This window comes from Clavelina lepadiformis, chromosome 5 (genome assembly GCF_947623445.1).
Source record: "Clavelina lepadiformis chromosome 5, kaClaLepa1.1, whole genome shotgun sequence".
NCBI lineage: Eukaryota > Metazoa > Chordata > Ascidiacea > Aplousobranchia > Clavelinidae > Clavelina > Clavelina lepadiformis.
This window is the reverse complement of record NC_135244.1, coordinates 7,225,434-7,243,122: the sequence shown is the minus strand read 5'-3', so window position 1 is coordinate 7,243,122 and position 17,689 is coordinate 7,225,434. Positions and strand designations below refer to the sequence as shown.

General features: G+C 35.3%; 1 protein-coding gene across 3 annotated transcripts; it reads left to right on the top strand.

The window, feature by feature from the left end:
* The first annotated feature begins 4,983 nt into the window (after positions 1-4,983).
* On the top strand, positions 4,984-17,571 carry LOC143461289 (uncharacterized). Of its 3 annotated transcripts, XM_076959162.1 has the most exons (14): positions 4,984-5,165; positions 5,953-6,157; positions 9,556-9,781; positions 10,014-10,248; positions 10,406-10,497; positions 10,895-11,054; positions 11,306-11,459; positions 11,919-12,074; positions 12,330-12,486; positions 13,640-13,651; positions 14,751-14,909; positions 15,225-15,289; positions 15,784-15,855; positions 16,123-17,571. In XM_076959162.1, the coding sequence occupies exons 1-14, from the start codon at positions 5,102-5,104 to the stop codon at positions 16,415-16,417; spliced, it is 2,052 nt and encodes a 683-aa protein (XP_076815277.1). In that variant the 5' UTR covers positions 4,984-5,101; the 3' UTR covers positions 16,418-17,571. The 3 variants fall into 3 exon arrangements, with proteins under 3 accessions (XP_076815277.1, XP_076815278.1, XP_076815280.1); XM_076959163.1 differs by lacking the exon at positions 13,640-13,651; XM_076959165.1 differs by lacking the exon at positions 15,784-15,855.
* Positions 17,572-17,689: the final 118 nt, after the last annotated feature.

The window sequence follows — 17,689 nt, the reverse complement described above, 5'->3', positions numbered from 1 at the left end:
CTTTTCTATGACCGCAGTTACACGATTCATATGCCAATTTTGAAAATGGTTTGACACGTTTACAATTACTCGACATTTTTACAAACTTGAGTTTTAAAAATCAAACCACGATATTTCAAGCCGGGTGTAACAATTGCAAACCAAACTGGCTGTTGTCAAGTTACAATGCGTATGTATAAGTGATATATTCTTGAATCAGATTGCGGTTTTGTTAATCAAATGTCTATTTTTTAATCGCGTAACTTATAAACTTACCATAAATTATAAAATGGCGAAATGATTGGAAATTAGTTTTTGTAAATTAAAAATCTGGAAAATGCATGAGTGAGTAGACAAACATACATGAATTGCTAAACCAATATCATTCTAAAAAGCACTACATGATTCTATATACCTACATATGAATCGTAAAACGTTTGCATTTGGACCATTTGGGATTGTTTCATTTTAAGTTTGAGTGAATGCGCGAAACCCTTTTTGGCGTAGAGCCAAATTTGAAAAATTGGCCTAAAATCTATAGCATTGCAAGTATTCGTATATCGTAAAAATAATTCTAAATCGGGGATTATGCAGTTGACGAAATGCAATAGTTGAACTACAACGTAGATATGGTTATAGTTGTAACTTGCAATAAAAAATACGTAAATGACATACTATATACTTAGATTTCTTGTTATGCCTACGTGCAATAACAGTCATATCCGCTGTTGTTATAGTTTTTCTGCAAAGAAAGAATTTTCAAGTCAGTTTTTAGAAGAAGGCTATCTTATATTTTTAATTTTTGGGCGAATTTGTTCAATTTTACCCAATTCCTCCGATAACTCGGCTTGCCAAAGTTTCAGAGTACTCCTAGTTTCAATACACTGGGTTTTGACGAGATTTGGAGGCAAACTAAAGGGACCTTGGAGCGTGGTTAAAGTCAAAAGTGATGTTTACAGTTATAGCCTACTTTCCATGAACAGTACATTGAGTGGTGGACTTAGATTGTGGGAGGGGGAGGCGGGGTATAGCGCGACTAAAGTTTGGGGGCCCCAAAATAACGGAAGACGTGGCAATCTATCCTCGGGAGATCTGGGAGAGCATGATTGTTAATTTCGCCAAAATGCTCTAAAATACATAAAAGTTTGCTTTTTTCAAAAAATAATCTGCATGAGATTTGTTTGTGCATTTCTTTTCAGTTTATGGCCCCCTAAATTTAATTTACGGCTCCCAACATCTCACACCCTTCATTTCTTTGTTGCTATATCGAGCGCCTAAGTAATAGTCTACCTCAGAGGTTTACCAGCAGAAAACACAACTTTTTCTTCGTCTTGGCAAGATGTCTTAAATTACGCGAGCGTCTAAGCATCAAGCTATATGAAAGTAATCTCAAAGCAGAAGAGGATCAATTCGCACCGAGATTCGATTTACACAACTTTTCCCTATTCTAAATACAGTTCAAACAGGCAATTAACATGAACCAGTGAATGAATCCTATTCTGCAAAAGTGCGACTAGTTAACAACAATATTCGTATTCATTTTTTTAGAGCGCGTAACCTACACATCAAAAGAGGGCCCCTTTGTAGGGAGGCCCAAGGCGACCGCCTCGCTCGCCTCACCCTAAAGCAGGGGTGTCAAACTCAATCGCACCAGGGGCCAAAACTCAAAACTTATTTAACGCCGCGGGCCGTAAGGATAAAACTTGATTGAATGTTTCGGGACACGAGTACATGAATTGAAACAGGCAGCGAAACAACACCAAATTTTTGATGTTTTTGACGATTTTTGACTGGGCTATTGTTGATTATTATTTTTCTCTCACGTCATTATGTTTCATTCATCTCCTTGCAAAAGCAGTAAAGAATTAACAAACAATAAAGAAAAAAAGCAGCCCAGATTCCAAGCGTTAGAATAAATCTATTTATTCTATCGTATGGTGGGGCAACTGCTGTGCTGCTGTATTGTGCGATTTGTTATAATCTTGTTTCTTGTTTAAAAAAGTAAGTTATACTATACAATGGTCTCGCGGGCCGGAAATAGTTCAATGTATAAAATAACATTGCGGGCCAAGTTTTATTGTAAAGCGGGCCGGGAGTTTGACACGTATGCCCTAAAGCAAGGGTTGGCAACCTACGGCCCGCCATGCGAAATGTCCGGCCCCAGACATATTAATTAGTTATCACAAGAATACGGCCCGCCCTTTCTTATTGAATTTCAAACTGCAGTGTTAGCACTGTTTGAAAAAATTGTGGTATTGTTACGCCATAAGTACGTCGTACTAGTCTATTGTTACGCCATAAAACTGGTGCGAAGGCGGTAGACTAGTATCTCGTACTAAGTACGAGATTGTCTGTGGAGTAGACAAGACTACCGGTAGTCGTTATAGATACAAAGAGAGATGCTGTGTCACATTAATGCTGTGTTATTGAAGTGTGAAAACATATATTTTGCTCTTTTTGTGATTGGTATGATTGAGATTGCAGCAATGTAGCGTAATATACTGAAGTGAGTGTGAATTATAGTATTAATCAAAATTCCGGCCCGCCAAAGAGTTGTACACTCGACATTTGGCCCGTGACTAGCAAAAGGTTGCCGATCCCTGCCTTAAAGGCACTACTGTGTAAATTAACCAAAAGTATGTAATTTGTTAATTTTGTACATTTAAAAAAAACTACGTGCTTTTGTACTGATGTACAACGCTTTTGTCGCTTTCCGAAAATTAGTGCAAGCAGGAGAATAATTTTGCGTTTTAGCTCCACCAACTCTCTTCGGTAAAAAGTCTCCACAATTTCTTGTAGCCCTAATTAGGGTTTAGTATAGACATCCTTTATATATGGGATGTCTGTTATCTTTTCTCAGTTACTGGTTCTGCTTGAACTTCGTGTTGGTTTGGTAAGGTGAGTTGTTTCTGTTCGTCGGCTACAGTTTCCCAGGATAAGTGAAGAGACTGCTGTATTGTATGAGTTATAATCAGATATAGTTGTTACAGTATGCTTTTTCCCATTAAATGTAAATCACATGAAATGATTTGTAAATGAAACACCAAACAAAACCAACTTGTGTTAGGCCTAGGCCTAGCCTAGCCTATACAGTAGCTTCCATATACCGATACGTTTTCAAGGGCTGACGGACCTTGTGTACGATAGTAGACTGTATTGCCTTCATATGTATATGTGGTATGTAATAAATTTATCCGTGCAGAATTGCCGTTTTGTCACATATCCTATATTAGCAGTTAGCCTAGATATAAATGAATAGGCCTATTGTACCGGTATTATGTCAGTATGTGGCCAATATTAGATAATAATGAATATATAATATACTGAAGTGAGTAAGTAAAACCAAAATATATACAAACGTGCTTTTAATTATTTTTATTTAATTGATTGGAATTCAGGGAAATTAAGTTTTCTAGGTAATTTGGTCATGCAGGTGAAATTTCAGGTGCGATTAGATTAAGATTATTTTAGTTTTAGATTAATTTAGTGTTTTGAAAATGAGTTATGTCATTTCAAATGGAAAAGTGGCATAATTATATTTTCAGTTTCAGACTAGGCTAGTACTGTAATTGATCTGTAATTGCTGTCACTTAGAACAGTGTTGTAAAACTTTTCCTTACCACAATTCCTTACTTAAGCCTAGGTAGCCTAGATCAGTGTTAGCCTACTTTCGCAATTGTGTAAATTAGTGTTGACCTGTGGTGTTAATTTTATTAATTTATCTTGCACACACAAAATAAACTTAATTCCAAAGATTGTGTTCAGAAAGTGATGTAGTTCATGACTTCATATATTATAGGCTAGTCGTAATAATCTAATATTAATGCAGTGGTTAAACATTTCCATATGAAATATATATAGTTATTGTTCCCACTTAGTTTGTTGCTCACGTAGTGGTCCCTCAGGAATAATAAATGTTGTAAGTTGTTTAACTTGAAACCAGATTGTCATGATTTTGTGCAAATATAGTTATGTATTTTGCATAATTCTACACTATTGATTGTGTTTTACACATAATATAAGCATTACTGGTTTCAGTTTTTTATGTATCCGTATACTTGCTTAAGGTACTTATGTTTTTTACACCTGTTTAAATAGCCTAGCCTACCGATACCACACAAACTCTTACGTATTTTTCATTGCATGCTACACTGACCACATAACGTGACTTCGTATCAATAAGTCTAGTGTGTAGGATTCAAACCGTAGCAAAATTAGAACTAGGCAACATATTTTCCAAATGTTTTTTATCGTGTCAAGGAATTTATATGCAACTCACCTGAGAGAGATCTTTACAGTCCAATGGCCAGGGAGCTTGTAATTTAAAAAAGAATCAAAGTGGGCTGACAATTTCCGTTGTTAAGCATAGACGATGAAAAAAATCTTGCCACCCAGACAGTAACTCGGCAAGGATTTATTCTTTATCCTCAGACTGAGGAAAGTCTTTACATGACTAAAACTGCCGTTGATATATTATCACTTGAGTCCTGGTTATTGTGCTTGTCTTTGTGCAAGTTCCGATTGACAAACACACTTTTGATTTGTCTTTTTAGATTTTTATGTCATATTGCTTGAATTTTAATTGGTCACCAGACCAGGACCACCGAACAAAAGCAAGTGTTATTAATGCCTTGCCCAACGGTATTGCAACGGTAGCGCCACTGGGTATCAAATACCGGTCGCATTACTACTGGCCCAGCACTCCAACCACTCTGCTACTGAACTGACAAACATTAAGGCTTATATAGGGAAAATTTTGTTCAATATGCATGTTGTTGAATCTACCATGTACATAATGCTTGTGCCACATGTTTTTCTTTAGTTAAATTTAGCAAACAGGATGACTACACTACAAGTTAATCTGCAGGTCGTGAAAAGAGATCTCGTAAATATTTTAGACTCTATTCCTCCTGTTACTTGATAAATTCATCCTTATACTGTTTCAAAACCATTCTTCATATGCAGCATATCCTTGTCAAAGTTGACAGTCATTACTAGATGAACAATGTTTTGTTTCTATGTAGGAATATTTTATATTGCTTTTTCTTGACATTAAGCAACTGTTAATATATATGTGTTACTACTGTTCTGCATTGTCAGGAAAGTTGTAGATAAGCAAGCGATGAAAACCATGAAGCTCTATCACTTGTGTTTTCTCTTACTTGCTATAAACTCTTCACTACAAGGTTTGCTTTTAGTTTTTTCAACATTTGAATGAAATATTTTGTTTGAAATTACATTGGTTCGCCTATCTAAGTGTCAGTTTATTTACAACTGAATCTTTAGTTGTTTGCACATCTTGTATGGTTATCTAATAACAGATTTAGGTCGAGTGATTTAAGTAGGGATCCACTGAATTGTGTTTTATGGGTAGAGTTCAAAACCGAATTTTTAGAAAAGGAGCTTAATTATTTCAGCCGAACCATGCAGTTATTGCCAGTGTTCATATTCTATAAGTAAACGAAACAGTGCCCAAAAACCGTGACTTTACATATAATTAATGAAATACGGTAGTTGAATTAAAATATATACTTAGTTGTAACTTGCAACAGCAAGGTATGTTAATAGCATACTTAGATTTCCTGTGCAGCAGCAATCATGTCCACTGTTGTCATAGTTTTGTTGCAATGAAAGAATTTTAAGGCAGGTTTTTAGAAGTATTTTAAACATACATATATTCGGTTTTCAATCAAATCTGCAAATAAATTCAACTGAATGCCATAATTTCAATGCACACCTAGATTTAAGTAAATCAAATATGTTAATTAATGTGATTTGTTGTGTGCTGTGTTAATGTGAACAGGGGAAGTTATTGATTGTATTACTTCCTCATAAATTTGGAATTGATTTAAGTTGTCAAACAATGAACTCATTTTATATATGCTAATATTCACATGGAAAAGTAGTTAGACTTGTTTGTACTGTATTTTACTCATTTGTGTAAATGGAATAATTTACTATTTTACATAACAGTGGTTTATGGACGAGTGCAACAAACAAAAGACACTGAATATGCTGTTGCTGGTGAAAGTATTACGTTACCCTGCAGTGTTCCTAACAATGGAGATTTTTTGAAGTGGTGGTTTCAACCTAACGATTCCTCAACAAATCTTATTGATGCCGCACATTTCTTCCCTGGCGGAACAGTTTCCATCTTTGAGCAGTTTGACCTACCTCCGTACGTAGATATAGCTTATTACCTTTATTAACATTGTTTAATTTACCTAATCTTGTATATAACTTATGGATGGAACTTCTATTCGCTTGATATTTACTTAAAGTAAAATATGTGACAGCAGATAAATGATGGTAAGGTCTTTCATTTTCTCACTCTGGTGTAGGAAATGTCAAAGATTTATTTTGTTTTCACTAGTAATTTACTGTAGTGAAATAAAATTTTTCTCTCTTCCTCATATTTAGCAATGTTTCAGCTATGGTCATAGTGATTCAGTTGCATTTTCAACTTTCGGGTTCGAAGAAATACTATGTATATAATTGGAACTACTTCAATTTATAGCTTGTGCTAAATAAGGAAACAGCAGTTACAGCTCCAACAATAAATTCCTAAAGCTTAAACCCATTTATCTGCGATTAAATATGTTTTATTTACCTTTTGTATTTTCTAGTTTTGTTATAGCAAGTGTAAGATTTACACTTAGTTTTAAGTCAATAATAAGGTGGCTTTTGTTAGAAAATTAAACTATCTTCAGCTGACCTTGTTACTTCCCAAAGCTCAAGTGAGATTGCTCTATTGATCAGTGTATTGTCACACATGTTATGTTGATGTGTAGTTTTTAGCATAAACTAAGTTTTTACTGTAAGCTATTGACACCTTGAGTCATATTCATAAACTGTAAATTAAATTAAATTTTATAAGAATCTGTAGAGACCTCTTTTTAAAATGCTAAGAAAGTCATTGTATTGGATAACTTCAAATTTATGAGACTTGTTCCATTTGTCATTGGTGCAATACCGCTTGTTTTATTGGTTTTAAATGTGACATAATATGAAAGTGTATGACTACATCTTCAAATATTTTGTTTAACTGAAAATCGTTATTTCAGATTTTAGTTTAAAACAAGGTTTTGTTTTGACAGATAAAGAAGCTTTGTAGGAAACTTTTAAGCCTACCGTAAAATTTGCGCCCATACCAGGCCAACTTACTAAAAGCCAAAACCCAAAACCCAAAAACTCTCTTAAAAATGAATATACTTTATTTATGATCATGAAACTACGGTGTTAATGTAAATCGAAGATTATTATAGAAATGCTTAATGAGACATGAAACTTTTGGTTTTGACCTAATAGATTGACTGTTTGGTTGGAGGTGGTTTTATTGTGAAGCAAAGGTTCTTGTAGAAAAGTTTGTAAGGATTACACTAAGTTAAACGCTTTTTATGTAAAAATTTTAGTCTTGCTATTCATTGAGAAGGTTTTCGATTTTACGCTCCACGCCATCTGTTTCTATGGCTTACTCATTTAGTGGTAATATCTTGTTTCGTGTGAGCGATTTGCCCCGCTGTGTTTGTGTACGCAAGATATGCATTACGTCATTCTTGATGGGCACTGAGCAAAGCAGAAGTCTGCTACATTCACAAGACTCGTCTGGTAAGTCTAATCCGACAAAGGTAAAAGCGGGATATTTAAGCAGATAAGGCACTTCTAATTGATAGACGAGACGCATGGTTTGTTGATTAAAGCCTGTTCGTTGAACGTTGGTAAGATTAAGATACCTTTCATTAGTTTGTTCGAAATGTGACGTCATTAGGTTACACCCAGTCTTTTTCCTCTCCCAGCTAGCGTCTCCACCACAATGATATTTAATGCTCTTTGTTAAGAGAACTGAACCAGAAAAATGAAACCAGCGTAAGATACCCGCTGTGTTACTTGTGGGTTGTCCAATTGTCCAGTTGAGATGAAACATCTGACTGTACTTTCATTTCGCTGAGTTCCTGTCGATTGCGTGCGTCATACTGGCCAACTAAACTCGAGGCTTTTGTTGCAAACCTGTTGGATTTGCGGGCGCTTTATTAACGCTATTGCCTATACGAAAGCAATTAACACTTCAATAAGGTTACCGTTTTAGAAATGGGTTAATATACAACGGTATAGTTATGGAAAAGGCGTAAGATATTCTTTCCTTTGCGTTGTTCAAAGGCAGACGTTCGCGGCTGAAACAACAAGCACGTGATATCAAAAGTCTTTTCTCCCAAAACTCCCCCTTTTCTCTCTGGCTCGATTTCCCTTATATGGTAAGCTTAAATAAATAGAAGTTATGACGCCATGTATTTACCTTGCTTTTGTGACTTGACGTGCTTGTGTGCAAAGATTCAACGTTAACGCTATAACTTGAAAGAAGGAAAACGTTTTCTGCAAACGCTCAAAGTTTAGGTTATGTGAAGCTACTATGCAATGGCCAATGCACGTCATAGTACCGATATTCACGTTCTGCTTTCAGAGCGGTTCATCGTGTTTTCATATTTTAATCTTCTGTTTTCTTTTTCTCTGAAGCCTGTGTTTATTGTGCTATTTGCACGATATTCATTACCTTTTTAACATGAAAATGGGTTCACTCCAGAACGGTCACACTCAATGTAATTAGCTTAATTTTATGTCCCAAGGCGCAGTTTTGCGCAACTCTATCCTGTATTTTACAAAGAATCCGCTAATAGTCTAATAGCTTTAAAATATGATGTCATTTATTTTAACAAGGTGGTGGTGATTTGTCTACTAAAGTGTCTGTCACAATTAGGTTTTTTATTGAGCTTACTTTGGTCATGCTCAAATAAACCCAGAGACATCCAAGGTGTTGTTTGATCGTGTTTTTGCACGCACACTATCAAGTTATGAAACTTGTGCTGTATTCTGGTATTATGCCGTTTGTATTCCCTACACAACCTATATCTTGTGAAATATTGACTTATTTAAATGTGAAAGATGCCTTTACCGAATGGTAAATGTTCTCTTGCGTCAACTTATTGGCAGCTTTGAAAACATTTAAAACAAGAATAGACGGTTTCCTGGTGCAATACAGTATTTACTTTTAAATCTGATCGTTTTGGTGTTCAACATTTGGAAATAGAACATCAGCACAGTCCTTTCTTAGCAAGATATTATACCTTTCAATCCTTTAAGAAAAAGCAAAGATTTCTAATCAATTCTTTTGTGTTAATATCATGGAGATTAACCTCTCAATGCAAAACCTTCCCAGCCCTGATTGTCAGTAGTAAATTCAAAGAAGGTCTATAAATTTCCAGGTCAGCTTATCTGAGATTTGTCTTGCAGTATTTCTCTGTGTTTGCTCACTGTTAATCCTCTGCTTTTAGGTTTTAATGAATTACACAAGAGTTATTAAAGCTTTGTTTTTTGTGTCTCATGATCATATTACATTGGTTAAATCAACCGCTTGTTGGAATTTGTATGATTGAGTTGGGTTGAAATAACTTAAAAAGATTCAGAATTGCAGTTTTAAAAAGAAATCTTTTATAATTTAGATGTAGTAAACTTGGTATAAAAGTATGTATGTATAAAGCATGTTGATGAAATTAATATTAATAGATTTTTATAAACTTTCAGGGGTCGATCGCAGCTTATAAATGGCATGTTCAAGATTACCCAACTCACTGTCCAAGATGAAGGGCATTACTGGTGTGAAATTTCCTCTGCATCTGCCCCAACCACATTCAGCGATAAGACTCCAGTACACATTTGGGTAACACCACAAGAACCACAGATCATTCCTATCGGAAATGGGACTGTGTTGGAACACACGAAAACCACTGTTGCTCGATGTAGTAGCAGGGTATGTTGAAATACAAATTGTGTGCTGAGTATATTCCAAATCATATAATTTTTGCGTAATGGTTACATGTACTTCTTACAGTTAGATCGGCTGTAAATGTGTATGTCAGGGTCTGATGTTTTACAAATATCTGCAGACTAAATTGTTTTCTGCATACCTACACAAACAAGTTGTTTGTATTTGGACTTGCATTTATATTTTTTAGCAAATAAAAATACAAATTGTAATTAAGGCAGGAAAACCAGAGGCAACGTTGACCTGGATGAATGGTAGCGAGCCGCTTGTTACCTCAGCTCAGCCTTTGGTGTCAAAGAATTCTTTTAGTGATTATCTATGGGACATCGAACTTGATTTAATATTAGAAGACCCTACACGTTTTGACCATAAGCGGCCTTTCCAATGCCTCATTGAACATCCAGCCTACAAAGGAGAAATTAAGAAGTTAAATCATTCTGTAAATGTTTTATGTGAGTAAATTGCAATTGCGATTTGAATTATATGCCTCCTGTTTGACTTACCTTTTGCTTGCATGTAATTTGTGCTAGTGTATTTTGTTTGGTTATTATTGCATTTTTTTGGAAATATTGCTATTTGTGTTGAACTAGATGTGGTGATTTATTCCAGATCATCCTGTTAATATTCGTATTTGGGCCAATACAACATCGTTATATGTATATTGTGAAGCTGATGGATATCCAGCACCTTCTTATACATGGGTAAGTTTTTTAGTGGAAGGTTTGTCTGTTCACAAAAATATCACACAACTTTAATACAGGTAATATCATCAGGCAAAATACTATCCACTTAATGAATTGAAAGGAAATGTTTGAAATTTGCTTACTTCACTGTCATGTGACACTAATCTTGGGAAAAAACCTTGCCTACTAAATTAACATTTATAACAGATGATTTTATTTGTTAATATTTTAGTAATTTAAAACGAACTAAACTAAGTTTTGGGATTTAGTTGATATCGCTGGGAGTTGTAGCTGTGTATTACCTCCCTATGTACTTGTTTAAAGTTGTTGATAGTAAATATACCCAACAAGAACCAAAAGTTTCCATACATCACCATGAGGCTATATATACAGTAACAGTGTGTTATTGCTACAGGTATTACCGGGAGACATAGATTCTGAGGGACCAGAGTTGCTGATGTCAGACCTATACGATCTCCCAGGCACCCAGTGGTTTGAATGTACTGCCGATAATGGGATTCCTGATCCTGCTGTTGCTCGTATTTTGGTTGACGACCTCAGATGGCCAAATGGAAGTAAGTGTTGTTTATATTTGACGTATGTTTGAAATCTTTTCCTACAAGCTCTTTCTTTTAGAAAGTGTTATTTGTTATAATGGGTTACATGGTAGCATTGTTAACTGCTGAGTTTTGAGTGGTTCTTGTCTCACTGTCGCTGTTGTTCATGCCAATATGTCTTTATAGGTTTTCTATCATTATTTATTAAAAGCTTACAAATTTAACAAACCCAGACAGTTTGTTATTATCACATTGTTCACATTTTTCAGAACCACCCATAACTTTCGCGGGATTGGAATTATGGATTTGGTTAATCATAGCAGGTTCCGTTGTTTTGCTAATAATTGTTACAATCATTGCCATCTGTTGTTATTGCAAGCGCAAAAAGAAGGGAGCAGGATATAATGCAAAGAAAAACAAAAGGTTTTGCATTTATTTTCTACTTTTACGGAAAAACTGAAATAAACCAAGGTTGGTTTGCACGATCTAACACAGAAATATATTTCGCCTATACAGCTATAGGCATCATCAGTGTCGATCATCTCGATAGAATGTGCACACCGACCCTTGTTTATTTTACTATTTACGTTTACGTTATAGACGTTATGGTCAGTTTGCCGACTGGTCGTTTGCCTCTGAACGGCCGCTGTTGAAGTGCTGATCCAGGGTTTCTGTAAACGTTTATTCTACTTTTTTGGATTCATATTTTCAAGTTTGATCTCTATAAAAATGCTATGAAAACAAGCATTTTAGAAGTGCACACTTGGAAATAAATAATTAATTACACACGTCTCCCATATCATTGTAGAATTAGTACTCACTGTATTCTTTGAAATTTTTCTATTTCCATGCATCGTCTCAAATTAAATTATTCATTTTTAGTGCATCAAAGTATAACAAACCTATTGTTACTGCATCTGGTGCAAGTCATTCACAACCAAGCTTGTTGGAGTTCAACTCAATGAGGACACCTGATGGTAGGGAAGCAGCCAGACCATCGAGTGAATACAGCGGCACTAAGAAGAGCAGCATGGGAAGGTAAGTGCTTGCCAAATGGCTGATCTGGCAAATATCTATCTATCAACGGTTTATCTACTTCTGTGGTAATCAATTAAGCATGCTTTTACATACAATACTAGAATAGAGACCTATCATTTGTGCTTTAGCAGTACAGTATGTGTATTTATTCTCTTTTTCTCAACTTTATTTTTACTATTTTTGCGTATTTTGCAATTACCTTAATTTAATGAGGTATGCCTGATATAACAAGTATTTATTTTACTGTTTTTTTAGGTCTTATTCTCTCGAGCATTTGGTTGAAGAAAAATATGGAGGTCCACCGGATCGCAACAGTGTTATGCTTGTGCCATTAAATAAACCGCTTTCTCGTGAAAATCTCTACGCAGACTCAAGTCTCAATCGCAGAGCTTCAAGGGAAGAAATTGACAAGGTCAGCAATATTCTTAAATTGTTCTTATTCATCGTCGTCATTTTCACAACACTTTATTGTGAATTGTTGCTTAAGTTGAGTTACATTGCAAATAACTTTAAGTATCACCTATTTTCTTCCAATTGCATTGTTTATGTTGAAAAAATATTCGTATTGCAGTGCTCCAGACCTGTTAAACTAGGTTAAAGAATAAATTCTGTTAGATATAGCATTAGATCATTGCAAGCTCGCCCAATGTGTCGTCTGACATGAAAGTAATTTAGTCCTTCACTGTTTTTTGGTTTTATTTAAAGTGAGGGGTAAATCCAAAAACAAGTTGGCCTTAAATCAATGAGTAGTTATCAGTTATTACCATGAAAAAGTAGCAAAAAACGCTAATTCGTCGCTTAATTATGACGAGAATGACGGTTCTTATTACGTCACACTAACTGAAATAGTAAGGATGACTGGGATATTTAGATTAAGTGTGAATAGAATGTTCCCTGTGACAGACAAGCAAAGAGTAGTATGTATAATTAAGTGTATAACAGGAACATTTTGCGTTAAATAAGCCTAAACTAGCTTACTGTAGGTGTATTTGTAGGCTACTGGTTAATGTAAATTCTAACCTACAGTACAGTTCAGTCTAGGGCTCTAGGCTGTTGGCTCTAGCGTAGTCCGGTACCGGCAACTGCTGTAAAAACACGAATACTTTATCAGTTTATGTATTGTCATCTGTGACACTCCTATGCTGAAAATAAACATTACCTGCTACTAATCATGTGCCTATGGAGACGTATTCCATCCAAAACGCGTTAGCTAGCCTGCCATACCTGATCCAAACCCCAGTCATCAGGCATGTTGTTTTTAAATTGTGACGTCATAAAGACCGCCATGTTTGTCATCATAACAGAAGGCCAAATTTGTGGTACAATTTTGGCAATAACTGCCTACTATATATAATTAAAAAATCTTTTCACCAGAATGTTTACTGACAACTACCCTTTGATTTTAAGGTCAACTTGTTTTTGGATTTGCCCCTCACTGTTTCAGACAGGGCAAGCTCTCGTTTCCTTTAAAACCATGACCATGACAAACTAGGCATTATATAGCTCATATATAGCTTCGTTGTAACTTGTAAAGCATCTAGTTTAATGTGCTATTATTTCTTCAGTATGGCGATGAGGTATGTGGAATATTGGTAAGATGTTTCACGCATGCTCTATGTAGTAAGAAGAAATAGTTTTTGTGAAGAGACAAAATTTTGTCTTTGCCCATCGTGCATGTTTGCCAGTGTGTCTGTCACACGAATGATTATGCATAATTTCATGTAATATACATCGTTTGTTATAGATACCAACTGTTTGCTGTTTTCGTGCCATTAAATTTCCCAACAGATTGCTTAAGCTGGTTGTTATTACTAAATTATCCAGTTGTTAATATTGAACGTTTGGTGGTTTTAATCGCCTAAATTCCGGTAATTTTATCATAAATTTAAACCACGCTGTTATGCTAAAGAGTTATTCTCATTGAATTAGACGCTAGATGCTTAATGCATGTCTACATTCAGCGTGTAACTCCGTAGATATAACGTCGCATTTGCAGAAGTCTTTGGTGTGGCGTGCATTAATCTACGCTTAACATTTTGCTCTTAGCAACGTATAAAATTCTCGGAGTTGGTAACTGGTGGTAGTGTACATTGTGAGATGAAGTTAGCACACCACTTTTAAATGACATTTACTAATTTGTTGGAGTGGTTAGCAGCACTAACACGAGTAGCGCAACCAACGTCGAATAGTAGGTTACTGTTCTCATTCTTCTGTTAAGTTTCTTGCTGCTTTTAACTCATTTCAGAGTGTTTACCATTTACCAACGTGAACCATGTTCCCCAAAAATATTGGTTATTTAGCAAGAAAATATTAGTTAAGCAATACATCTGTGTGGTGTGTACGTAATCAACTGGTTTGTCAAACTATCACTCTGTCGTAGGTGGTTATGACAAATTCGAATTGACAATTAGTCAAATGATTTGATCAATATATTTTAGTTTAGTCATTTGTTTTATATTATTTACAAATTGCAATCATGGTTGGCGCGTTCACATGAATCATTACAGCTTGTGGAGTGTGAATTTTTTTATTTGATGTGGTATTAAACATGGAACCACAAACAATATTCAAATTGGTTATGATATATGACGCATTTTGTAAGATGAAAGCTGGTTGTATTTACGAGGTTATCGTTATTATTATTACCAGAAATAAACATATTGAAAATTATTTCAGGTTGCTGATCACATTGAAGTTTTAAACAAAAGCTGGGACAACTTGGCCCATTCACGTGATCAGCTCAACACTACACGTGAAGGACTTCATGTTGACCTACCTCCACAGTATTCATCCCAAGATGATCTTCGTAATGCCCACAATCAGTATGGATCCAGGGTATGTTTTTTATGTTTCACAGTTCGGTTCATTTACTACCCCCAACATGTTATAACATCTTGTTGATGATGTTGGTTTTGTGTTATGTTCTTTTGATTGCTGTCAAGTTAATAGATTCAACGTTTTTTTGACAAATGATTATTAATTAAAAGTTATTTGCTTAAATTGTAATTGTAACGGACGGTGATGGATAGTTTTGAAGCTTCCCTGATGAATCGGAGACCTGGATATTTGTTAGAATACTAGTTTGTATCATTTTGCTGAATGTAAATTTCCGTTTCAAAGGCATCAGTCAAACATGTTCTGTTTTCACAGGAACGTCCCAATGATCAAGACTCATACCCATACATGGATGACACGGTGGACCGCAGAAATGACCGGTAAGCTTGTAACATATAGTGATCTATTCTGTAAATGAATCAACAAACTTCTTTTTCTTGTTTTTTGTGTTTAATGAAATCACCACTGTTTAACCTTTTATATAATGATTATATTGGTTAGCATTAACGGTGTGGTGGTTGGAGTGGTTTTGAGTCATTATTTCTTTCGTGTTCATTATACTCCTCTTGCATGTTGCATACATCATTGTGATTCGACATGATATGTATGGGGCAGGGCGGAAGTGTCCGCGCTTGACTTTGTTAGAGTTAGAATAATCAGTAGTGTAGAAAGTGGTGAGTTTTCTTTTTCGTTTGTCATTGCTTTTTCTACAGCATTGATTTTCATTTATTCCCTTGCTGCAGTGAATCATGCTTAGATTAAAAATTATTTTTCAAAAGAACGGTAACGGGCGCAGATGGAGAAAACGATTTAAGATTTGCAAAATTAAGTTGTTCCAATCCCTTTAATTAAATATTTCGATTGAATAATTCAGACCAGGTGGAAAATCAAATGCTTTTGACAATCGCAATTACTACCAGCACATTATTCCTGATCAACGTTACAAGTAGGTTGATGTAGATAGCATACGTTGCATGGGTGACTACATCTTTCATTCATTTCTTTATATATTCATCTTCTTCAATTCCATATATGATATGGAATATAACTTGTGATATTAAGATCATGATCTTCCAAGTATTATTGCTTGCTTTGTTTTGCATGTATCATCGCAATTTTTGAGTTCTTTCTTGTATCCAACTATTCATGCATGTTGCATCCAATATTCCAACGTTTGAATATTCCGCTTACTGACGATAAAATTACTTGACAGTTACGACGGCAACGCCGCTGACAACTACCGTGACGATCGCCAACACGGTGGCGGTGCCAACAATTACAACGACCGTAGCTATGACGACCGATACTATGACCAACAACGCTACGACGATCGCTACAACTCCAATACCCAGTACGATGGCCAACAACATGGCTACAACGACCAAAACTACAATCAGCAGTATTACGATGATCGTAATCGCAACCCGAGCTACGGAAGCGAATTTGATGACGATGACCGTAACTATGGTTACGATCAGCGTGGCTACCAGCCTGCCAGAATAGTGTGATGACCGTAAAGTAGCACGTGGCCAGTATTATTACTTCTGCCGTCATCTCGAAGTGATATTCCCGCAATAATTTTGCTTTGCTGCCGAGATGGACGTTTTAGCGCAAACGTTGAAATACTGTTAATTGGTTGATGCCTCGGGATCAAGCAAAATCTCTTAAAAGACCTTTTTGTAAATACAATATATATGTAACATTCATTCAGTTTTGTGCCGTGTAGAACTAAATGGTGTGCACATCAATTGCCTATGGTTGGTAAATTTAAAACTGGCGGTTGAACACTTGCAAAGTTTACATATAAACCTTGTCATTGTGACATACTTGTTTTGTCAGTTGTGAAAATAATTAAATTAATCAATTGCTTTATCTGCAATGAACTGTTATGTAGTGAGTAATTGCTGATAGAAGTAATTTTGTATGCTTTGATGGGTTGATTAACTCAAGCATATTTTGTTTGTGCTATTGGTTTGATGAAATTTTAATTATTGTTTTTCTAAATTGATTAATGTTTTAAACATTTTTAAAAACTTTGTGCACAGTTGTTGTATTCGATAATTGTGGTATTTTTTTAAAATCATGATACAACAGAAATTTTTTTCAACGAATCACGTTGTCAATCGTTGACGCTATTGAAATGTTACGGTACTTCCTGCTGCAACCGCTTTCCGCCAGTTTTTTTGCTGTAAACGTAGTTTAATAGTCATTTATACGTTTTTATGTCGTTTGTTATCTTTTATATCAAAATGTAGCGCGCTTGTCCGCAATTTTTTTTCTCGCTGATTGGTTATTAAGTTTTCCGCGTTTTATGCATTTCCTACACTTTAATTGTCTTGGCGCAGTTGAGGGATTGATAACAGAATAAATGTTATCGACGTTTTCCAAACTAGATTTAAATATGTCATTTTCAGTCCCCACCTATTGTTTTCGACTAGGGTCGGCATGTTTTTTTGCGAAATTTGCTCATTTTTCCTGTAAATGTATGAAGTTGAATTGCATTTGCGTTTTCTTTTTTCTGTGCTTGATCGAAAAGCATTGTGACTTCAATATCGAATTGTGACAGTAATTTTTTATCAGATATGGCCAAATCTTCAGCATTGTGCTTGTTTCAAACGAAACACTTGTGTGGGAAATAAATGTTGACAAGTTATGCAGCATAGCCTATAACAAGAAAAACGCTTTTCTTAAAAAATATTTTTAAGTATTATATAAAACAGATAGATTTAAGTTTTCTCATTCCTGGTGAACGATCTTAAGATTTTAACATGTGCGTTGAT

What these genes read in the sequence shown, in the direction of transcription:
- LOC143461289 (XM_076959162.1), top strand. Translation starts at nt 5,102, where the DNA reads ATGAAAACCATGAAGCTCTATCACTTGTGTTTTCTCTTACTTGCTATA. An exon ending in TATAAACTCTTCACTACAAG is followed by an intron (nt 5,166 to 5,952) that starts GTTTGCTTTTAG and finishes TTTACATAACAG; the next exon opens with TGGTTTATGGACGAGTGCAA. An exon ending in CAGCACCTTCTTATACATGG is followed by an intron (nt 10,498 to 10,894) that starts GTAAGTTTTTTA and finishes TTATTGCTACAG; the next exon opens with GTATTACCGGGAGACATAGA.